General features: G+C 30.3%; 1 protein-coding gene across 1 annotated transcript in view; it reads right to left on the reverse strand.

Annotated features, from left to right (window-relative positions):
- LOC133634271 (voltage-dependent T-type calcium channel subunit alpha-1I-like) overlaps positions 1 to 26,406 on the reverse strand; it is a 334,793-nt gene that overhangs the window by 229,805 nt on the left and 78,582 nt on the right. Inside the window, exons 4-5 of the mRNA XM_062027399.1 lie at positions 22,007 to 22,104; positions 6,362 to 6,521 (exon numbers count right to left, since the gene is read on the reverse strand). Of these exons, the coding sequence (XP_061883383.1) occupies positions 6,362 to 6,521; positions 22,007 to 22,104 (258 nt within the window). The remainder of the gene's footprint in view (positions 1 to 6,361; positions 6,522 to 22,006; positions 22,105 to 26,406) is intronic.

Consider the following 26,406-nt stretch of genomic DNA (forward strand, 5'->3'; position numbering starts at 1 on the left):
TTAAAATAAACAATTTTAATTATTTTTTGTGTTAATATTTTTTTTAATCTTTTTAAAATTTTAAGAGTTGCTATGTTTGAGGGAACTGGGGTGAAATGTTGAATCAGTCCCTTGTTATTGCAATTGTTTTTATATATTTGTAATTTTGTTTTATATAAAAAAAAAATGTTAAATTTTAAAATATACAATTTTAATTATTTTTTGTGTTAATATTTTTTTTAATCTTTTTGAATTTTTTAAGAGTTGCTATGTTTGAGGGAACTGGGGTGAAATGTTGGATCAATCCATTGTCAGTGCAATTGTTTTTATATATTTTTTATTTTGTTTTATAAAAAATAAAAAAAAATTTATATTTTAAAATATACGATTTTAATTATTTTTTTGTGTTAATATTTTTTTTAATCTTTTTAAATTTTTAAGAGTTGCTATGTTTGAGGGAACTGGGGTGAAATGTTGGATCAATCCATTGTCAGTGCAATTGTTTTTATATATTTTTTATTTTGTTTTATAAAAAATAAAAAAATTGTTAAAATTTAAAATATACGATTTTAATTATTTTTTTGTGTTAATATTTTTTTTTATCTTTTTAAATTTTTAAGAGTTGCTATGTTTGAGGGAACTGGGGTGAAATGTTGGATCAATCCATTGTCAGTGCAATTGTTTTTATATATTTGTAATTTTGTTTTATAAAAAGAAAATTTCATAATTTTAAAATATACAATTTTAATTTTTTTTTTTTTTATCTTTTACATTTTTTTAAGAGTTGCTATGCTTGAGGGAACTGGGGTGAAATGTTGTATCAATCCCTTGTTATTGCAATAGTTTTTATATATTTGTAATTTTGTTTTATAAAAATAAAAAAAATTGTTAAATTTTAAAATATACATTTTAATTATTTTTTGTGTTAATATTTTTTTTATCTTTTTAAATTTTTATGGAGTTGCTATGTTTGAGGGAACTGGGGTGAAATGTTGGATCAATCTATTGTCATTGCAATTGTTTTTATATATTTTTAATTTTGTTTTATATTAAAAAAAATTGTTATATTTTAAAATATACAATTTTAATTATTTTTTGTGTTAATATTTTTTTTAATCTTTTTGAATTTTTTAAGAGTTGCTATGTTTGAGGGAACTGGGGTGAATTGTTGGATCAATCCATTGTCAGTGCAATTGTTTTTATATATTTTTTATTTTGTTTTATAAAAAATAAAAAAAAATTTATATTTTAAAATATACGATTTTAATTATTTTTTTGTGTTAATATTTTTTTTAATCTTTTTAAATTTTTAAGAGTTGCTATGTTTGAGGGAACTGGGGTGAAATGTTGGATCAATCCATTGTCAGTGCAATTGTTTTTATATATTTTTTATTTTGTTTTATAAAAAATAAAAAAAATGTTAAAATTTAAAATATACGATTTTAATTATTTTTTTGTGTTAATATTTTTTTTAATCTTTTTAAATTTTTAAGAGTTGCTATGTTTGAGGGAACTGGGGTGAAATGTTGGATCAATCACTTGTCATTGCAATTGTTTTTATATATTTGTAATTTTGGTTTATAAAAAGAAAATTTCATAATTTTAAAATATACAATTTTAATTATTTTTTTTTTATCTTTTAAATTTTTTTAAGAGTTGCTATGCTTGAGGGAACTGGGGTGAAATGTTGTATCAATCCCTTGTTATTGCAATAGTTTTTATATATTTGTAATTTTGTTTTATAAAAATAAAAAAAAATTGTTACATTTTAAAATATACAATTTTAATTATTTTTTGTGTTAATATTTTTTTTATCTTTTTAAATTTTTATGGAGTTGCTATGTTTGAGGGAACTGGGGTGAAATGTTGGATCAATCTATTGTCATTGCAATTGTTTTTATATATTTTTAATTTTGTTTTATAAAAAAAAAAAAATAATAATTTTAAAATATACAATTTTAATTATTTTTTTGTATTAATATTTTTTTTTAATATTTTTAAATTTTTTAAGAGTTGATATGTTTGAGGGAACTGGGGTGAAATGTTGGATCAATCCCTTGTTATTGCAATTGTTTTTATATATTTGTAATTTTGTTTTATATAAAAAAAATTGTTAAATTTTAAAATATACAATTTTAATTATTTTTTGTGTTAATATATTTTTTAATCTTTTTAAATTTTTTAAGAGTTGCTACGTTTGAGGGAACTGGGGTGAAATGTTGGATCAATCACTTGTCATTGCAATTGTTTTTATATATTTTTAATTTTGTTTTATTAAAAAAAATAATAATAATTTTAAAATATACAATTTTAATTATTTTTTCGTATTCATATTTTTTTAATCTTTTTAAATTTTTTAAGAGTTGCTATGTTTGAGGGAACTTGGGTGAAATGTTGGATCAATCCATTGTCATTGCAATTGTTTTTATATATTTGTAATTTTGTTTTATAAAAAAAAAAAATTGTTACATTTTAAAGTATAGAATTGTAATTATTTTTTGTGTTAATATTTTTTTTAAATCTTTTTAAATTTTTTAAGAGTTGCTATGTTTGAGGGAACTGGGGTGAAATGTTGGATCAATCACTTGTCATTGCAATTGTTTTTATATATTTTTAATTTTGTTTTATTAAAAAAAAAAAAAAAAAAATTTAAAATATACAATTGTAATTCTTTTTTTGTATTCATATTTTTTTTAATCTTTTTAAATTTTTTAAGAGTTGCTATGTTTGAGGGAACTTGGGTGAAATGTTGGATCAATCCATTGTCATTGCAATTGTTTTTATATATTTGTAATTTTGTTTTATAAAAAAAAAAATTGTTGAATTTTAAAGTATAGAATTTTAATTATTTTTTGTGTTAATATTTTTTTTTAATCTTTTTAAATTTTTTAAGAGTTGCTATGTTTGAGGGAACTGGGGTGAAATGTTGGATCAATCACTTGTCATTGCAATTGTTTTTATATATTTTTAATTTTGTTTTATAAAAAAAAAAATAATAATAATTTTAAAATATACAATTTTAATTATTTTTTGTATTAATATTTTTTTTAATCTTTTTAAATTTTTTAAGAGTTGCTATGTTTGAGGGAACTGGGGTGAAATGTTGGATCAATCACTTGTCATTGCAATTGTTTTTATATATTTTTAATTTTGTTTTATAAAAAAATAATAATAATAATTTTAAAATATACAATTTTAATTATTTTTTGTATTAATTTTTTTTTTAAATCTTTTAAAATTTAAGAGTTGCTATGTTTGAGGGAACTGGGTGAAATGTTGGATTAATCCCTTGTCATTGCAATTGTTTTTATATATTTTTAATTTTGTTTTATAAAAAAAAATAATAATAATTTTAAAATATACAATTTTAATTATTTTTTGTATTAATTTTTTTTTTAAATCTTTTAAAATTTTTTAAGAGTTGCTATGTTTGAGGGAACTGGGTGAAATGTTGGATTAATCCCTTGTTATTGCAATTGTTTTTATATATTTGTAATTTTGTTTTATAAAAAAAATAAATTGTCAAATTTTAAAATATACAATTTTAATTATTTTTTGTGTTAATATTTTTTTTAATCTTTTTAAATTTTTTAAGAGTTGCCATGTTTGAGGGAACTGGGGTGAAATGTTGGATCAATCACTTGTCATTGCAATTGTTTTTATATATTTGTAATTTTGTTTTATAAAAAAAAAATTAAAATATACAATTTTAATTATTTTTTTGTATTAATATTTTTTTGTATCTTTTTAAATGTTTTAAGAGTTGCTATGTTTGAGGGAACTGGGGTGAAATGTTGGATCAATCCATTGTCATTGCAATTGTTTTTATATATTTTTTATTTTGTTTTATAAAAAATAAAAAAATTGTTAAAATTTAAAATATACAATTTTAATTATTTTTTGTCATTGCAATTGTTTTTATATATTTTTTATTTTGTTTTATAAAAAAAAATTGTTAAAATTTAAAATATACAATTTTAATTATTTTTTGTATTATTTTTTTAAAAAATCTTTTACATTTTTTAAAGAGTTGATATGATGGAGGGAACTGGGGCGAAAGGTTGGATCAATCCCTTGTCATTGCAAATATTTTTATAGTTTTTTTAATTCTGTTTTATAAAAAATATATATATACATATCTTCAAATATACAATTTAAATCATTTTTTGTATTCATATTTTTTTAAATATTTTTAATTTTTTTAAGAGTTGCTATGTTTGAGGGAACTGGGGTCAAAGTTTGGATCAATCCATTGTCATCGCAAATATTTGTATATATTTTTAATTTTGTTTTATAAATAAAAATGTTTTTGAAATTTTCAAATATATAATTTAAATCATTTTTTGTATTAATATGTTTTTAATCTTTTTACATTTTTTAAGAGTTGCTATGTTTAAGGTAACTGGGGTGAAATTTAGGATCAATCCCTTGTCATTGCAAATATTGTAGTATATTTAAAAAAAAAATGTTATAAAATGTTTTTTAAATTTATTTTCAAATATACAATTTAAATAATATCTTGTATTAATATTTTTTTTTCTTTTTAATTTTTAAAAATGGGTTTTGATGTTTGAGAGAACTGAGGTAAAAGGACGGATCAATCCCTTGTCATTGCAAATATTTTTATAAAAAAATAAATAAATTACAGTTTCAAATATACAATATAAATTATTTTTTGTATTTTTCTTTTAAATGTTTTTAAGAGTTGCTATGTTGAGGGAACTGGGGGTGAAAGGTTGGATCAATTCCTCGTCATTGCAAATATGTTTATATATTAGTTTTTTGTTTTATATATATATTTTAAAAAAATAATGCACATTTTTAAATATACAATTTATAAGATTTTTTGTATTAATATTTTTTGTATCGTTTTAATTTTTTTAAGAGTTGCTATAATTGAGGGAACTGGGGTGAAAGGTTGGATCAATCCCTTGTCATTGCAAATGTTTTTATATATTTTTAATTTTGTTTTATGAAAAAAAAAATACATTTTTAAATATAACATTTAATTATTTTTTACATTTTTATTATATTATCTGATTTTTTAAAATAAATCAAATATTGTTTGTCCGACAAATTTTTAATTTTAAAATACATTACCAATGACGTCATCAAACCCCCCACTTGTCCCAAACTTTGCCATTCCATTTGTGCTAGTTTGTGCAGTCAAAAAATCCAAAAAAACCATACATATTTGTGTAATTGTGATTTCAATGTCCGTAACATTTTATTGTTGAATTATTATCCATATTGAAAGACCAATAGCCAATAAAAGATTTGTGACAGCACAAACCAAAATAGCTTAAATATTTTTAGTTTTTTTTTAAATGTTGCATAAATATTTGGGACAAGTTTGGTAACACAAATGACTTCCTTTCAATATTTACACTGCGAAGAGGGGCCCGCTTCAAACAAATAATTTCAAGTCTACAGTCAAATAACCATTGGGGTCTCTAAATAGCGCCAGGTCAGAAAAATAAATAAAACTATTATCAGCTGTGGCTGTAGGCAACCTCTTGATGAATTATATTTTTTAAAAATGACAGAAAATGGCAGCAGCTGCATTTGAAGCTCTGTGTGGTGGTGTTCGTTTCTGCTGAATCCTCCACAATGGGAGACCAGATTTTCTGCTCCGCCGCTCCCAGTCTGTGGAACGCTCTCCCTGACCACCTCAGGGCACCACAGACTGTGGATGCTTTTAAAAAAGGCTTAAAAACCCTTCTTTTTAAAAAAGCCTTTTTTTTTTTAGATATATGCATACTAGTTTTAGCTATTTGGCTGTTCTAGTTATTATTTGTATTTATTTTTTATTATCTTTTTATTTTTATTTTTTTTAATACACTGTAGCACTTTGAGGTTGTTTACTCAATGTAAAGTGCTTTTTACAAATAAAATCGATTATTATTATTATTATTATTACTGACGTAGCAATAGCAACATAGTGTTATTTACTTTCTCATGCACTCTAAATCATTATCAAAGTCAAACACACATGTAATTGTCACACACAACAACTTGTATTGTATTTATGTCAATGATGGCCAGGGGTTAACCCAAGAATGGGTCGTTTCTGTGTCCATTTCGTCTGCTAAGGCGGTAATTTAAAACATTTAGCATATGCTAGCTCACCTGCGCTAATCAGCGGCACAATCTCGTTGACGTTTATGAGGTCTCAGTAGATGCAAAGTGAGAATATTTTATTTACTTCCTGTCGGATCACACAGTTTCCTGTCAGGCCTCATTAGCATATCACAACTTTCATCATGTCAGTCAATGTAGGACACACACACACACACACACACACACACACACACACACACACACACACACACACACACACACACACACACACACACACACACACAGGTACGCACACACTCACAGTGTGAAGTTCTCCTCGGGGTAGCAGCGGTTCCTCAGAAGCCCCGCCCACAGCTGCACGCCGATGATGCCGAAGATGAAGAAGACGAAGAAGCAGAGCAGCAGGACGTTGCCCAGCATGGGCAGCGTGTCCAGGAGCAGGTTGACCAGGATGCGCATGCCTAATAAAACAACACAATTAGCACCAGCGCCCCCTAGGGATGCAATCGTCAAAGAGCTTTTGGCAGCGACGAAGCCAGAATTTCATATTTTGAGTGATTTAATGCCGGCGAAATGTCAGCCATTTACTCTAGGCTTGAAACCCCGCCCCCTATTAAAGGGTAAGCCGTGACCTTCCTCTCACGTCGACGCCCACGTGACCTTTGGTGGACGTTTTTCATTTTAATACGTGATGATTTATGGACGCGAGAAGATATTATGGTTCATATTCTAATTTCTCTCAGGTCCACAAAAAAATTCAAACAAACAATAAAAAAAAAACTATTTTGGATTTGACTTTATTAAACATAAATATTAAATTGATAATTAATTAATTATTATAAAAATTAATTAAATAAAAATAATAATTATTTTTGAATGTTCAACGAAATTAAATCAAATATTGTTTTTATTTATTTTATTTTAATTATTCTGAATTAATTAAATTAAATGGCATTTTAATGTAAATTCTGTTATATGTTTACAAACATTAAATTACATTAAATTGAATGAAATATATTTTTAACCCAATCAAATTAAATAATTTAATTCAAACCGAATTAAATTACTTACATTAAAATTATAATAATTACTAATAAGACTGTTGATAATTTTTTATTTACAAATCTTTCAAATTGAATTAAATTCAATCACATAATACATTTTAAACAGATTTACATTACTTATCATTTGAACTAAATTTGATTATTTCATTCAAACTGCATTAAATCAAATAACATTAAATATAATCAATTATTTATTATCTACAGTTTTTCCAAATTAAAGAATGTTAAATAATTTATTTCAAACTGAATTAAACAAACAAATGCTGCATTTATTTTCCAGAGCTTTTTCCAAAATAATTTAACTCATACTGAATACAATTAAAACCTTATTAAATACAATATTTTTTTTATTTCCTGCATCTTTTGTAAATTGAACTGAATTAAATAATTCAATTCCAACGGAATTAAACTAAATACGATACAACTAAATATAATATTTAATTTATTGTCTACACTTCTTTTAAATTGTATTCAATAAATTCAATTAAATAATTTCACACAAAACTGTATTGAATTATATATACTAAACATGGAAATTAATGGTTTAATTAAATTAACTACAATACAATTAATACTCTTCCAAACTGAATTCAATCAAATAATACATTTCCACAGACTTACATTATGTGGAATTTGAACTAAATTAAATAAATTCATTCAAACTGGATTAAATTAAATTAAAATTAAACACAATTATTTATTATTATCAACAGCTATTCAAAATTGAAGTATATTTAATAATTTAATTCAAACTGAATTAAACAAAGTAATACTGGATTTATTTTCTGCAGCTTTTTCCAAAATGAATGGAATTAAATCTGAATACAATAAAATCTTATAAAAAACAATACATTTATTATTTTCTGCATCTTTTTGCAAATTGAACCGAATTAAATAATTGCATTTAAACGCAATTAAAATGAATAAAATACAATTAACTATGATATTCAATTTATTTTTTACACACCTTCAAAATTGGACTCAGTTAAATCAAATAATTTCATACAAAACTGAATTGAATTTTTAGTATATAAAATATATATATATATATATATATATATATATATATATATATATATATATATATATATATATATATATATATATATATATATACATATATATATATATATATATATATATATATATATATATATATATATATATATATATATATATATATATATATATATATATTTAGTATAAAATACATATACAAAATACATAAAATAATAAAATAATGTTTAAATTAAATGAAATGCATTCAAATAATAATTGTTCACATCTCTTCCAAATTGATTTAAATTAATTTAAATAATATAATTCAAACATATTTATGTTAAATATCATAATATATTATTTTCTGCAGCTCTGACACATTTTACAAATTAAAACATTTAATTCAAACCGACTTCAATCAAATCAAATAAATGTAACAATATATATATATAGTTTTTTATTTTTTTTATTTTTATTTTTTTATATATATATTTTTTGGAACAGCTTTTACAAATTGAAATATAATAAATAATTTCATTCAAACTGAATTAAACGAAAAAATATTTATGTTTACAGTTTTTCAAATTGAACTAACTTAAATTAATGAATTCAAACTTCTTACAACATAATTTCATCAAATTAAATAATTATTTATTTTCAACACCTCTTCCAAATTTAACTAAATTTAATTATTTAATTTAAAGTGAATTAAAATAATCACAATTAAATCTAATATTTTTTCTACAGCTCTTTTAATAAAAAACAGAAAAGAACACAAAACAAAATAAAATAAAATAAAATAAAATAAAGTGTTATTTTCAATAAATAAATAAATTGAATTAAAATAAACACAATTAAATATAAATGATTTTTTACAGTTCTTTTAATAAAATCAAATAAAAGTTAAAAAAATAAAATAAACCAAAATAAAGTGTTATTTTCAATAAATAAATACATTGAATTAAAAAAATACAATTAAATATAAATCATTTTCTACAGTTCTTTTAATAAAATAAAATAAAAGTTAAAAAAAATAAAATAAAATAAAATAAATAATAATAATTGATTCATTTTCTGCTGCTCATCTAAATAAAATGAAATTATATGTTCGGACTTTTTTGAGTAAGCCTCTAAAGTCCAATGTCTACAAAGTTTAATTCAGAACTAAAAGTTAAATTCAACAAAAAATACTTTAAAAGTGTCCTTACCAATAAATAAGTAAGGTTTTGAGACATTTCAATACATAAATAATAAAGTACATTTCAAAGTGGATTAAAATGCTGGACAAGCAGAGAAAAAAGAGCAGAAAGCTACATGAACAAGAGTGAAGTGTAAAGAACGCTGTCACCTGGGCTGCTAATGCCAGGTCTCTCGAGAGGGATTATGGGTAATGTAGTACATCAGGTTAATTTGCCCCCACTGGGAACTGGTCTTGGCTTCCATTAGCGTCACATTAAGCGGGTCTCTTCGGAGAGAGCGGCGCATTATTCTTAATCCTTCAAAGTGTTTATGGCCGCGTTGGGCCGTGATTGGCCGACACGTACCTGCCCGGTCGTGAGTGAGATGCAATTATCCCTGAGATGAGCTCTGTGCTAAATGGTGCGCGGTCAAAAACGCTGGGACTGCTTTTTTTTTGTATTATTTACACGCCGCACGAAGCACAGTCAAATAGCTTTTGGCGGCTTAATGCTTTAAAAAGGCCATTGCTGGATCTGCTTTGATAAAAACATGCTAACGTTGCTAACGGAAGGACTGCACTCTAAAAAAATGTTGGCTTGATGCTTTTGTCTCCGTATTATACTATGAACAGTAATAATTAAAATAAAAAAATCATAAAACTACTGGGGAAAAAAAAAAAAAAAAAAAGTCGACATAAACGGTTGACCGCTTATGTCGCATAAGGACCGCACTCTAAAAAAATAAAATGTCCTGACGCTTTTGTCTCCGTCTTATACTATGAACATAAGTAATAATGCAAATTTAAAAAATCATAAAAACGACTGAAAAAAATAATAAAGTCGACATACACGGTCGACCGCTTATGTCGACATAAGGACTGCACTCTAAAACAAATGTTGGCTTGACGCTTTTTTCCCCGTCTTATACTATGAACATACAGTTAGTAATGATAAAAATAAAAAAACAACATAAAACGAGTAAAAATACATTAAAAATAAATTTGAAAAAAGTTGACATACACGGTCGACCGCTTATGTCGACATAAAGACTGCACTCTAAAAAAAATGTTTTCTTGACGCCTTTGTCTCCGTCTTATACTATGAACACAAGTAATAATACACATTTTAAAAATCATAAAACGACTGGAAAAAAAAAAACAGTCGACATACACGGTCAACCGCTTATGTCGACATAAAAACTGCACTCGCTTTTGTCTCCATCTTATACTATGAACATGAGTAATAATACAAAAAAAATAAAAAAATCATAAAAATAACTGAAAAAAATAAAATAAAATAAAAAGTCGACACACGCGGTCGACCGCTTATGTCGACATCAGGACTGCACTCTAAAAAATGTTGGCTTGACGCTTTTGTCTCCGTCTTATACTATGAACATACAGTAAGTAATAATACAATTTTTTTTAAAAAAGACTAAAAATACATTTCAATTTAAAATACATTTGAAAAAAGTCGACATACATGGTTGACCGCTTATGTCGACATAAGGACTGCACTCTAAAAAAAAATGTTCTTGATGCTTTTGCTTTTGATGCTTTTTAAAAAAATATGTATTTATTGAAGCTTTTGTCTCCGTCTTATACTATGACCATAAGTAATAATAATAATTAAAAAAAAATAAATCAACCAATCAATCAATGTTTACTTATATAGTCCTAAATCACAAATGTCTCAAAGGGCTGCACAAGCCACAACGACATCCTCGGTACAGAGCCCACATACGGGCAAGGAAAAACTCACCCCAGTGGGATCATAAAAATCATAAAATCATAAAAATGACTGGAAAGAAAGAAAAAGTCGACGTACACGGTCGACCGCTTATGTCGACGAAAGGACTGCACTCTAAAACAAATGTTGGCTTGACGCTTTTTTCTCTGTCTTATACTATGAACATAAGTAATAATAACATTTTGAAAAATCATAAAACGACTGAAAAAATTTAAAAAAATAAAATTAAAGTCAACATACACGGTCGACCGCTTATGTCGACATCAGGACTGCACTTTAAAAAATGTTGGCTTGACGCTTTTGTCTCCGTCTTATACTATGAACATAATTAATAATTTTAAAAAAAATCATAAAACCACTGAAAAAATAGATAAATAATACAATTTAAAAAAAAGACGGCCGACCGCTTATGTCGACATAAGGACTGCACTGTAAAAAAATGTTAGCTTGTTGCTTTTGTCTCCGTCTTATACTATGAACATACAGTACGTAACAATAAAAAATAAATACATCCTAAAACGACTGAAATCAAAACAAAACAAACAAGCAAAAAAAGTGGACATAAACGGTAAACCGCTTATGTCGACATAAGGAAAGCATTCTAAAAAATGTTGGTTTGACGCTTTTGTCTCCGTCTTATACTATGAACATAAGTAATAATTAAAATTAAAAAAATCATAAAACGACTGAAAAAAATACAAATAAAACAATTTGACATAAACGGTCAGCCGCTTATGTCGACATAAGGACTACACTCTTAAAAAAAAATGGTGCTTTTGTCTGCACCTTATACTATGAACATAAGTAATAATAAAAATAAAAAAATCATAAAAACGACTGAAAAAAAAAAAAGTCGACATACACGGTCGACCGCTTATGTCGACATAAGGACTGCACTCTAAAACAAATGTTGGCTTGACGCTTTTGTTTCCGTCTTATACTATGAACATACAGTAAGTAATAATACAAATTTTAAAAAATCATAAAACGACAAAAAAAAAAAAGCATTTAAAAAAAAGTCGACATACACGGTCGACCGCTTATGTCAACATAAGGACCGCACTTTTGTCTCTGTCTTATACTATGAACACAAGCAATAATAAAAAAAATTCAAAAAATCATAAAAATGTTTGGAAAAAAAAAAGTTCACATACACGGTCGACCGCTTATGTCGACGAAATGACTGCACTCTAAAACAAATGTTGGCTTGATGCTTTTTTTCTCCGTCTTATACTATGAACATAAGTAATAACACAAATAAAAAAAATCATAAAATGACTGAAAAAAACCAAAAAAAAACCATTAAAAAGTCGACATACACGGTCGACCGCTTATGTCGACATAAGGACTGCACTCTTTAAAAAAAAAAAAAAATGTTGACACTTTTGTCTCTGTCTAACTATGAACATAAGTAATAATAAAACGATTAAAAAAATACAATCACAAAAACGACTGAAAAATATAAAAAAATAACAAAAATTAAAAGTCGACACACATGGTCGACCGCTTATGTCGACATAAGGACTGCACTCTAAAAAACAAAATATTTATTGACGCTTTTGTCTCCGTCTTATACTATGCACATGAGTAATAATAATAATATATTTTTTTTAATCATAAAAACGACTGGAGAAAAAAAAAAGTCGACATACACAGTCGACCGCTTATGTCGACGAAAGGACTGCACTCTAAAACAAAAGTTGGCTTTTTTTCTCCGTTGTATACTATGAACATAAGTAATAATACAAATAACAAAAAAAATCATATAACCACAGAAAAATCAAAAAATTAAAAATAAATTAAAAAGTCGACATACACGGTCGACCTCTTATGTCGACATAAAGACTGCACTCTAAGAAAATGCTGGCTTGACGCTTTTGTCTGCGTCTTATACTATGAACATAAGTAATAATACAAATAATTAAAAAAATTATAAAACCACAGAAAAATAAAAAAATACAAAATAAATTAAAAAGTCGACATACACGGTCGACCGCTTATGTCGACATAAGGACTGCACTCTAAGAAAATGCTGGCTTGATGCTTTTGTCTGCGTCTTATACTATGAACATACAGTAAGTAATAATACAAATTTTAAAAAATCATAAAACGACAACAAAAAAAAAAGCATTTTAAAAAAAGTCGACATACACGGTCGACCGCTTATGTCAACATAAGGACCGCACTTTTGTCTCTGTCTTATACTATGAACACAAGCAATAATAAAAAAAATTCAAAAAATCATAAAAATGTTTGGAAAAAAAAAGTTCACATACACGGTCGACCGCTTATGTCGACGAAATGACTGCACTCTAAAACAAATGTTGGCTTGATGCTTTTTTCTCCGTCTTATACTATGAACATAAGTAATAACACAAATAAAAAAAATCATAAAATGACTGAAAAAAACCAGAAAAAAAACCCCATTAAAAAGTCGACATACACGGTCGACCGCTTATGTCGACATAAGGACTGCACTCTTAAAAAAAATAAAAAATGTTGACACTTTTGTCTCTGTCTAACTATGAACATAAGTAATAATAAAACAATTTAAAAAATACAATCATAAAAACGACTGAAAAATATAAAAAAATAACAAAAATTAAAAGTCGACACACATGGTCGACCGCTTATGTCGACATAAGGACTCCACTCTAAAAAACAAAATATTTATTGACGCTTTTGTCTCCGTCTTATACTATGAACATGAGTAATAATAATAATTTTTTTTTTTTTTATCATAAAAACGACTGGAAAAAAAAAAGTCGACATACACAGTCGACCGCTTATGTTGACGAAAGGACTGCACTCTAAAATAAATGTTTGCTTGATGCTTTTTTTCTCCGTCGTATACTATGAACATAAGTAATAATACGAATAACAAAAAAAATCATAAAACGACAGAAAAATAAAAAATAAAAAAATAAATAAAAAAGTCGACATACACGGTCGACCGCTTATGTCGACATAAGGACTGCACTCTAAGAAAATGCTGGCTTGACGCTTTTGTTTCCGTCTTATACTATGAACATACAGTAAGTAATTATACAAATTTAAAAAATCATAAAACGACTAAAAATGTATTTAAAATAAATTTGAAAAAAGTCGACAAACACGGTCGACCGCTTATGTCGACATAAGGACTGCACTCTAAAAAAAATGTTTTCTTGACGCCTTTGTCTCCGTCTTATACAATGAACATAAGTAATAATACACATTTAAAAAATCATAAAACGACTGGGAAAAAAAAAACAGTCGACATACACGGTCAACCGCTTATGTCGACATAAAGACTGCACTCGCTTTTGTCTCCATCTTATACTATGAACATAATACATCAACAACAACAAAAATCATAAAAATGACTGAAAAAAATAAAATAAAAAGTCGACACACACCGTCGACCGCTTATGTCGACATCAGGACTGCACTCTAAAAAATGTTGGCTTGACGCTTTTGTCTCCATCTTGTGCTATGAACATACAGTAAGTAATAATAAAAATTTTAAAAAAACGACTAAAAATACATTTTTATTTAAAATACATTTGAAAAAAGTCGACATGCATGGTTGACCGCTTATGTCGACATAAGGACTGCACTCTAAAAAAAAAATTTCTTGATGCTTTTGCTTTTGATGCTTTTTTAAAAAATATGTATTTATTGACGCTTTTGTCTCCGTCTTATACTACGAACATAAGTAATAATAAAAAAAACAAAATAACAAATCATAAAAGCGACTGAAAAAAAAAAAAGTCGGCATACACAGTCGACCGCTTATGTCGACGAAAGGACTGCACTCTAAAACAAATGTTGGCTTAATGCTTTTTTTCTCCGTCGTATACTATGAACATAAGCAATAATACAAATAACAACAAAAAAATCATAAAACGACAGAAAAAAAAAAAAAATCAAAAATAAATTAAAAAGTCGACATACACGGTCGACCGCTTATGTCGACATAAGGACTGCACTCTAAGAAAATGCTGGCTTGACGCTTTTGTCTCCGTCTTATACTATGAACATAAATAATAATTACAATTAAAAAAAGACTGGGGGAAGAAGAAAAAAACTAGACATAAACGGTCGACCGCTTATGTCGACATAAAAAGTGCGTCCCAAATCGGCCATTTATTTCTATTAAAAAAATACTCTGTTTATGTCAACATGTGATGTAGAAAAATGCGGTATTGTACCAAATTGCCAAATTGTGCTGAATGGAGAGGTGATTCTGAATGGAATCGTCACTCCGGGAATCGGAATCGAACCGAATCGTTATGTGCCCAAAGATTCACCCCCCCTAATACATAGGTACTGTAATTCTGATATCACGACAACCCTACGTGCAAACATATTCTTTTACTCTCGCGCTTTTATTTTGAAAGCTTGCCTTTACAGAGTGCAGGGTATCTGCTATAAAAACGACTGAAAAAAAAAAAAAGTCGACATACAAGGTTGACCGCTTATGTCGACATAAGGACTGCACTCTAAAACAAATGTTGGCTTGACGCTTTTGTTTCCGTCTTATACTATGAACATACAGTAAGTAATTATACAAATTTAAAAAAATCATAAAACGACTAAAAATTTATTTAAAATAAATTTGAAAAAAGTCGACAAACACGGTCGACCACTTATGTCGACATAAGGACTGCACTCTAAAAAAAATGTTTTCTTGACGCCTTTGTCTCCGTCTTATACTATGAACATACAGTAAGTAATAATACACATTTAAAAAATCATAAAACGACTGGGGGAAAAAAACAGTCGACATACACGGTCAACCGCTTATGTCGACATAAAGACTGCACTCGCTTTTGTCTCCATCTTATACTATGAACATAATACAACAACAACAACAAAAATCAAGAAAAATGACTGAAAAAAATAAAATAAAAAGTCGACACACACCGTCGACCGCTTATGTCGACATCAGGACTGCACTCTAAAAAATGTTGGCTTGACGCTTTTGTCTCCATCTTGTGCTATGAACATACAGTAAGTAATAATACAAATTTTTAAAAAACGACTAAAAATACATTTTTATTTAAAATACATTTGAAAAAAGTCGACATGCATGGTTGACCGCTTATGTCGACATAAGGACTGCACTCTAAAAAAAATTTTTCTTGATGCTTTTGCTTTTGATGCTTTCTAAAAAAATATGTATTTATTGACGCTTTTGTCTCCGTCTTATACTACGAACATAAGTAATAATAATAAAAACAAAATAACAAATCATAAAAGCGACTGGAAAAAAAAAAAGTCGGCATACACAGTCGACCGCTTATGTTGACGAAAGGACTGCACTCTAAAACAAAAGTTGGCTTGATGCTTTTTTTCTCCGTCGTATACTATGAACATAAGTAATAATACAAATAACAAAAAAAAATCATAAAACGAAATCAAAAATAAATTAAAAAGTCGACATACACGGTCGACCGCTTATGTCGACATAAGGACTGCACTCTAAGAAAATGCTGGCTTGATGCTTTTGTCTGCGTCTTATACTATGAACATAAATAATAATTACAATTGAAAAAAGACTGGGGGAAGAAGAAAAAAACTCGACATAAACGGTCGACCGCTTATGTCGACATAAAAAGTGCGTCCCAAATCGGCCATTTATTTCTATTAAAAAAATAGTCTGTTTATGTCAACATGTGATGTAGAAAAATGCGGTATTGTACCAAATTGCCAAATTGTGCTGAATGGAGAGGTGATTCTGAATGGAATCGTCACTCCGGGAATCGGAATCGAACCGAATCGTTAGGTGCCCAAAGATTCACCCGCCCTAATAGGTACTGTGCCCACAACTGAAATTCTGATATCACGACAATCCTACGTGTAAACGTATTATTTTACTCCTGCGCTTTTATTTTGAAAGCTTGCCTTTACAGAGTGCAGGGTATCGATCTTACACTTAAAGTTTTTTTTTTGGTGTATTATTAATGAAAGTTAAATCACCGAGGGGGGGTGGGGGGGGACAGGAAACCATTAAAACAGGATGGCAGGAAACAGACAAGAGTCGGAAGGGTTGTCAGGTGGGATTGACAGCTAAGGTAGGCTCCTCCCCGCCCGTAATGAAGACAATGAAAAAAAGATGGCCGCACGAACAAAGATCTGTCACAGAAGTGCACAGAGGCTCGCGTCGGGCCGAGACAACTTGTCGATATCACTTCTAATTGGACCTGGATCGTCTCTGATTGCTTTGCCGCAGCTTTACACCTCCACAAATTAAAGTGTTCTCATTGCCGCCTTCCTGTGCGGCCATCAAAACACAAATCGCCCGCTGGCCGACAGCTAAGTGGAGCAGTGCTAGCCAGTGAGCTACAAGTCACGGGCTGGCGACTCGCAGCAGAAAAAATTCTCTTTATTTCCTAGCAAAATAGGTGCTATTCGTTTATTACACGCAGACCTTCGGTAAAGCCCAAAGAATATTGTTGGGGGGAAAAAAACCCACTGAAAATGTACCAAAAAAATAATTAATTAAATATATATATATTTTTATTAATTTTTTTTGGGGAAAAAACTGAAATCTTGTCTGACTAGAAGAAACTGAAAAGTCGATCATTGAATTTAACATAATTAATTACTTTAAAATATATATATAATTAAATATTCAAACACAGTGTTACTGTTCAAACTGTGTGTAATGTTGCAATGGCCAAAAATATTAAATACACTCGTTAAATGAAACCACTGCCTTGTTTTTAATGAATATTTAGGCCTACTACGCTACTGTGTTTTAATGTTGCTCATTATGGTGGTACTTGGAGAGCCAAGTGTGTTTTGAGGTGGTAAAAAAAACAAAAATTTGCAAATTAACACAAAGCTGACACAACCTTTTATCTTTAAATATGTATAATGGTTATGTTTTTAACATTTATTTTAAAATTAAAAAAAAGTCAAAAAATATCATACTTTTCAGTATGCAGGTCTTGATGGAAAAAAAGTTTAGACACCCTTAAAGCTCTCCGAACAAAAATAAAACAAAATAAAAATATAAACAAAGTTTTGGTTCGTTAGTTAGTTAATAAAAATATTAAAATATTTACTGACTTGTGAAATAATACACTTCAAAAACTGCAACAACAATAATAATACACACTGTTAAATGTGTAAGTGAAAATTAATATTTTTGTATAGGCCTATGGTTATGTTTTTAGCATTTATTTTTAAATTTAAAAAAAAAAAGTAAAAAAATATCGTACTTTTCAGTATGCAGGTCTTGATGGAAAAAAAGTTTCGACACCCCTAAAGCTCTCGAAATAAAAATACAACAACATAAAAATATAAACAAAGTTTTGGTTGGTTAGTTAGTTAATAAAAACATTAAAACATTTACTGACTTGTAAAATAATACACTTGAAAAACTGCAACAACAATAAAAATACACACTGTTAAATGTGTAAGTGAAAATTTATATTTTTGTATAGGCATATGGTTATGTTTTTAGCATTTATTTTTAAATTAAAAAAAAGTCAAAAAATATCGTACTTTTCAGTATGCAGGTCTTGATGGAAAAAAGTATAGACAGCCCTAAAGCTCTCGAAATAAAAATACAACAACATAAAAATATAAACAAAGTTTTGGTTCGTTAGTTAGTTAATAAAAATATTGAAATATTTACTGACTTATGACCTAATACACTTGAAAAAATACAACAACAATAATAATACACACTGTTAAATGTGTAAGTGAAAATTAACATTTTTGTATAGGCATATGGTTATGTTTTTAGCATTTATTTTTAACTTAAAAAAAAAAAAAAGTCAAAAAATATCGTACTTTTCAGTATTGTCTTGATGGAAAAAAGTTTAGACAGCCCTAAAGCTCTCGAAATAAAATAAAAATAAAAATACAAATATAAACAAAGTTTTGGTTCGTTAGTTAGTTAATAAAAATATTGAAATATTTACTGACTTATGACATAATACACTTGAAAAACTACAACAACAATAATAATACACACTGTTAAATGTGTAAGTGAAAATTAATATTTTTGTATAGGCATATGGTTATGTTTTTAGCATTTATTTTTCAATTAAAAAAAAAAAAAAGTCAAAAAATATCGTACTTTTCAGTATTGTCTTGATGGAAAAAAGTTTAGACACCCTTAAAGCTCTCCAAACAAAAATACAACAAAATAAAAATAAAAACAACGTTTTGGTTCGTTAGTTAGTTAATAAAAATATTAAAATATTTATTGACTTGTAAAATAATACACTTGAAAAACTGCAACAACAAAAATAATACACACTGTTAAATGTGTAAGTGAAAATTAATATTTTTGTATAGGCATATGGTTATGTTTTTAGCATTTATTTTTAAATAAAAAAAAAAGTCAAAAAATATCGTACTTTGCAGTATTGTCTTGATGGAAAAAAGTTTAGACACCCTTAAAGCTCTCCAAACAAAAATACAACAAAATAAAAATATAAACAACGTTTTGGTTCGTTAGTTAGTTAATAAAAATATTAAAATATTTACTGACTTGTAAAATAATACACTTGAAAAACTGCAACAACAATAAAAATACACACTGTTAAATGTGTAAGTGAAAATTAATATTTTTGTATAGGCATATGGTTATGTTTTTAGCATTTATTTTTAAATTTAAAAAAAAAGTCAAAAAATATCGTACTTTGCAGTATGCAGGTCTTGATGGAAAAAAGTTTAGACAGCCCTAAAGCTCTCGAAATAAAAATACAACAACATAAAAATACAAACAAAGTTTTGGTTGGTTAGTTAGTTAATAAAAACATTAAAATATTTACTGACTTGTGAAATAATACACTTCAAAAACTGCAACAACAATAATAATATACAATGTTAAATGTGTAAGTTAAAATTAATATTTTTGTATAGGCGTATGGTTATGTTTTTGGCATTTATTTAAAAAAAAAATTTTTTTAAAAAAGTCAAAAAATATCGTACTTTTCAGTATTGTCTTGATAGAAAAAAGTTTAGACAGCCCTAAAGCTCTCAAAATAAAAATACAACAAAATACAAATATAAACAAAGTTTTGGTCCGTTAGTTAGTTAATACAAATATTGAAATATTTACTGACTTATGACCTAATACACTTGAAAAACTACAACAACAATAATAATACACACTGTTAAATGTGTAAGTGAAAATTAACATTTTTGTATAGGCATATGGTTATGTTTTTAGCATTTATTTTTAAATTAAAAAAAAAAAAAAAGTCAAAAAATATCGTACTTTTCAGTATTGTCTTGATGGAAAAAAGTTTAGACAGCCCTAAAGCTCTCGAAATAAAAATACAACAAAATACAAATATAAACAAAGTTTTGGTCCGTTAGTTAGTAATACAAATATTGAAATATTTACTGATTTATGACATGATACACTTGAAAAACTACAACAACAATAATAATAAATGTGTAAGTTAAAAATTAATATTTTTGTATTGGCAACATTTCTGACGGACTAAGTTATGATCTTACACAATAGTAATATTATTATTATTAGCAATATAGTCTTACGGGGGGTGTGGGGGGGAACTACAGTAAAACGTAAGAAAAAGGAGCTACAAAAATCACTTCATTAAATCACCAAACAGAGTGTTACCATTCAAAGTGTGTGTAATGTTTACCATGGGCAAAATTATTATATACACTTGATACATAAAACCACTGCCTTGTTTTTAATGAATATGTAGGCCGACTACGCTACTGTATTGTAATGTTGGTGGATTATGGCGGTACTTGGAGAGCCATGTGTTTTCTGAGGGGGTACTTGGTGAAAAATAAAAAAATAAAACAAATAAAATGAAACAAATATGTATATACAGTATATCACTGCGCCCCTCACCTCCCAGGGGGTGGAACAAGGGGATGGGTCAAATGCAGAGGTTAATTTCACCAAACCTAGTGTGTGTATGTGACTATCAGTGGTACTTTAATTTTAAATATAAATATAAATAAATGTAGTAGATTAGGCCCCAAATGTGAGGACAAAGCATATACCAAAAATTAGGGGTTTGCAAAAGTTGAAGGGATAGTGGTACCACTTTGATTAAAAAAAAAAAAAAAAAAGTGTATATATATATATATATATATATATATATATATATATATATATATATATATATATATATATATATATATATATATATATATGTATATATGTATATTGTGGGGGGGAGATGTTGTCAGCACTGCCCGCAGGAGCAAAGGTCACCGCCTCTGTCCATGGTGCTGAGGATAGAGCACCATCAGACGGGGGCGTGGCAGTGCTGACGACGAGACACAGCTGGCAGGTGATTAGATTTCACAGGTGGTACGTGTTAATCCAATCATCTGTTGTCTTTAACAGTAAGCGGCCGGGAGCGGAGGGGGAGAGAGGATACGGACGTGACTGGGAGGTCACGTTCTGCTGGAGAGAAAAAACTTTTGTTGAAACATTCTGATTAAAACCTTGTTAAACCTGCACACTTGGCTCCTATATTATATATATATATATATATATATATATATATATATATATATATATATATATATATATATATATATATATATATATATATATATATAATTTTTATTTTATTTTATATTATTATTATAATTTTTTTTAAAAATAAATATTAATATATATATTAATATATATATACACACACACATTTTTTAATGTTGTCCAAAGATCCTTAAGTAGTGTGCAAATGCGGAATGTTTGCACACGAAGCTCAGTGTTAGTATCAACATGTCAGCCTTTTTTATTTACATTGTGACATTTTTTAGTGAAAAAAAGTTTAATATATTTTCTATAAAACACCAGAAACCAATTAAAAAAACAAAGAGGCACAAATTCCACCCTGCCGCACTCTGGACAGCCCTGGTGTGGATCCACAAGGTCACTGGTGGACTCAGCACCATGGACAGCGGATGGGTCGCTGTCCCTGGTGCTGAACATCATGAACACATGGCACTTACTGGGCACTCTGTTGATGGCTTTGAGCGGGCGCAGGACGCGGACCGTCCTGATGGCTGTGAAGTTGAGGTTCTGCAGGTCCAGAGAGTATTCCACCATCCTGGAGACAGCACACACACACACACACACACACACACACACACACACACACACACACACACACACACACACACACACACACACACACACACACACACACACACACACACACGTTAGTCATGTTTGTGTGTCAGTACTACTGCTATTGTTGTACTGTAAATATTGCTGTTCAACATCCCAGAGTTCCTCGACACCTCTCATCCCTACCACAGCCCCCAACAAACTCCTTTTTCCCTTTCTTAGCAGCGTGCCTTGAAAGCATCACGGTGCACGCTGCCACTTTGTGGGCGTTTTGCCCGCCGGCACAAGCAGAAGATTAATGACCGCGTGAGAGGAGGAAAAGCTGCTGGGAGGAAGAGGAGGAAGGGGAGGAGGAAGAAAAGAAGGAAGAGGAGGAAGTACAGGAGGAGGAGGAAGAGGAGGAGGTGGAGGAGGAGGAAGAAGAGGACGAGGAAGAGGAGGAAGAGGGGGAGGAAGAAAAGGAGAAGGAGGAAGTACAGGAGGAGGAAGAGAAGGAGGTACAGGAAGAGGAGGATGCGGAGGCAGAAGAGGAGGAGGAGGAAGAGAAAGAGGAGGAGATACATGAGGAGGAGGAAGAGGAAGAGGAGGAAGAGGAGAAAGAGGAAAAGGAGGTGGAGGAGGAGAAAGAGAAAGAGGAGGAAGGTGAGAAGAAGGTACAGGAGGAGGAGGTGGAGGAAGAGAAAGAGAAAGAGAAAGAGGAGGAAGAGGAGAAGGAGGAGAAGGAGGTGGAGGAAGAAAAAGGAGGAGGAAGAGGAGAAGGAGGTGGAGGAAGAGAAAGAGGAGGAGAAAGAGGAGAAGGAGGTGGAGGAAGAGAAAGAGGAAGAGGAGGAGGAGGAGGAGGAGGTGGAGGAAGAGGAAGAGGAAGAGGAAGAGGAGGAAGAGGAAAAGGAGAAGAGGAGGAGGAGGAAGAGAAAGAGGAGAAGGAGGTGGAGGAAGAGAAAGAGGAGGAGGAAGAGGAAGAGGAGGAAGAGGAGAAGGAGGAGAAGGAGGTGGAGGAAGGTGAGAAGGAGGTACAGGAGGAGGAGGTGGAGGACGAGAACGAGGAGGAGGGGGATGAGGAGGAAGAGGAGAAGGAGGAGAAGGAGGTGGAGGAAGAGAAAGAGGAGGAGGAAGAGGAGAAGGAGGTGGAGGAAGAGGAAGAAGAGGAAGTGAGAAGGAGGTACAGGAGGAGGAGGTGGAGGAAGAGAACGAGGAGGAGGGGGATGAGGAGGAAGAGGAGAAGGAGGAGAAGGAGTTGGAGGAAGAGAAAGAGGAGGAGGAAGAGGAGAAGGAGGTGGAGGAAGAGGAAGAAGAGGAAGCGAGAAGGAGGTACAGGAGGAGGAGGAGGTGGAGGAAGAGAAAGAGGAGGAGCAAGAGGAGAAGGAGGTGGAGGAAGAGAAAGAGGAAGAGGAGGAGGAGGAGGTGGAGGAAGAGGAAGATGAAGAGGAGGAAGAGGAAAAGGAGAAGGAGGAGGAGGAGGTGGAGGAAGAGAAAGAGGAGAAGGAGGTGAATGAAGAGAAAGGGGAGGAGGAAGAGGAAGAGGAGGAAGAGGAGAAGGAGGAGAAGGAGGTGGAGGAAGGTGAGAAGGAGGTACAGGTGGAGGTGGTGGAGGAAGAGAACGAGGAGGAGAGGGATGAGGAGGAAGAGGAGAAGGAGGAGAAGGAGGTGGAGGAAGAGAAAGAGGAGGAGGAAGAGGAGAAGGAGGTGGAGGAAGAGGAGAAGGAGGTGGAGGAAGAGGAAGAAGAGGAAGTGAGAAGGAGGTACAGGAGGAGTAGGAGGTGGAGGAAGAGAAAGAGAAGGAGGAAGAGGAGAAGGAGGAGTAGGAGGTGGAGGAAGAGAAAGAGGAGAAGGAGGTACAGGAGGAGGACGAGGAGGAGGTGGTGAATAAGGAGGAGGTAAAGGAGGAAGAGTAGGAGAAGGTACTACAGCAGTACTACTACCATTACTACTACTACTAGAGTAGTACTGCTACAATTACTACTACTATTACAGTACTACTTCTACTATTACTACTACTACTACTACTAGAGTAGTACTGCTACTATTACTACTACTAGAGTAGTAGTGCTACTATTACTACTACTAGAGGAGTACTGCTACTATTACTACTACTACTAGAGTAGTACTGCTACTATTAGTACTACTACTAGAGTAGTAGTGCTACTATTACTACTATTACTAGAGTAGTACTGCTACTATTAGTACTACTACTAGAGGAGTACTGCTACTATTACTACTACTACTAGAGTAGTACTGCTACTATTAGTACTACTACTAGAGTAGTACTGCTACTATTACTACTACTAGAGTAGTACTGCTACTATTAGTACTATTACTAGAGTAGTACTGCTACTATTACTACTACTAGAGTAGTACTGCTACTATTACTACTATTACTAGAGTAGTAGTGCTACTATTACTAGAGTAGTACTGCTACTATTACTACTACTAGAGTAGTACTGCTACTATTACTACTATTACTAGAGTAGTAGTGCTACTATTACTAGAGTAGTACTGCTACTATTACTACTACTAGAGTAGTACTGCTACTATTACTACTACTAGAGTAGTACTGCTACTATTACTACTACTAGAGTAGTACTGCTACTATTACTACTAATAGAGTAGTACTGCTACTATTACTACTACTAGAGTAGTACTGCTACTATTACTACTACTAGAGTAGTACTGCTACTATTACTACTACTAGAGTAGTAGTGCTAGTACGGAGTGAAGATAATGAGTGTGTTGGAGAAGAAGAAGAAAATAAAACTTCCACCTGGCTGAACACACTCAGGTATTCCATCTTTAATTCCTCATGTTCACGACCTTTGACCTACATGAACGCTCCGCAAGTCCAGTATTTGGAGGAGAATTATTATTATTACATCATCACTGGCACAACTTTCCAAAGTGGAGCGAGGCGGGAAGGAAAAGTTTGGTGAAAAGACGACGGCCAGCGTGAAGTTCAGGTGAGCGTGACGCAGGTTTGACAAGTCGGCTTGGAGGTCAAAGGTGAACGGCGTTGGACTGAAGGAAAGATCCGCCTCGGCGAGGGAGAACATGTCAACCATGATGTCCCACATCAGACAAACATGCATGAAGGGAAAGGTCAAAGGTCACTACCCGCGTCTGTCGCACACTTACAACATCCAATGTGACAGGAAGTTAGCAAGAATGTGACAGGAAGCACGTGGAAATATTATCGCAAGTAAGCATGATTGCGAGACAGGAAGTAAGCGTGATTGTGACAGGAAGTGAGTGAAAATATTGTAGGAAGTAAGCAAGAATGTGACAAGAAGTAAGTAAAAATAATTGTAGGAAGTAAGTGTAAATGTGACAGGAAGTAAGTGTAAATGTGACAGGAAGTAAGTGAAAATATTGTATGAAGTAAGTGTATATGTGACAGGAAGTAAGTGTAAATGTGACAGGAAGTAAGTGTACATATTGTATGAAGTAAGTGTATATGTGACAGGAAGTAAGTGTAAATGTGACAGGAAGTAAGTGTACATATTGTATGAAGTAAGTGTATATGTGACAGGAAGTAAGTGTAAATGTGACAGGAAGTAAGGGAAATATTGTATGAAGTAAGTGTAAATGTGACAGGAAGTAAGTGCAAATGTGACAGGAAGTAAGTGTAAATATTGTATGAAGTAAGTGTATATGTGACAGGAAGTAAGTGTAAATGTGACAGGAAGTAAGTGTAAATGTGTCAGGAAGTAAGTGAAAAGATTGTATGAAGTAAGCGTAAATGTGACAGGAAGTAAGTGAAAATATTGTATGAAGTAAGTGTAAATGTGACAGGAAGTAAGTGCAAATGTGACAGGAAGTAAGGGAAATATTGTATGAAGTAAGTGTAAATGTGACAGGAAGTAAGTGCAAATGTGACAGGAAGTAAGGGAAATATTGTATGAAGTAAGTGTAAATGTGACAGGAAGTAAGTGAAAAGATATGTATGAAGTGTAAATGTGACAGGAAGTAAGTATACATGTGTCAGGAAGTAAGTGAAAAGATTGTATGAAGTAAGCATGATTGTGAGACAGGAAGTAAGCGTGATTGTGACAGGAAGTAAGTAAAAATAATTGTAGGAAGTAAGTGTAAATGTGACAGGAAGTAATTGTAAATGTGACAGGAAGTAAGTGAAAATATTGTATGAAGTAAGTGTAAATGTGACAGGAAGTAAGTGTAAATGTGACAGGAAGTAAGTGAAAATATTTTAGAAGTAAGTGTATATGTGACAGGAAGTAAGTGTAAATGTGACAGGAAGTAAGTGTAAATATTGTATGAAGTAAGTGTATATGTG

Source organism: Entelurus aequoreus, linkage group LG18, assembly GCF_033978785.1.
Source record: "Entelurus aequoreus isolate RoL-2023_Sb linkage group LG18, RoL_Eaeq_v1.1, whole genome shotgun sequence".
Taxonomy (NCBI): domain Eukaryota; kingdom Metazoa; phylum Chordata; class Actinopteri; order Syngnathiformes; family Syngnathidae; genus Entelurus; species Entelurus aequoreus.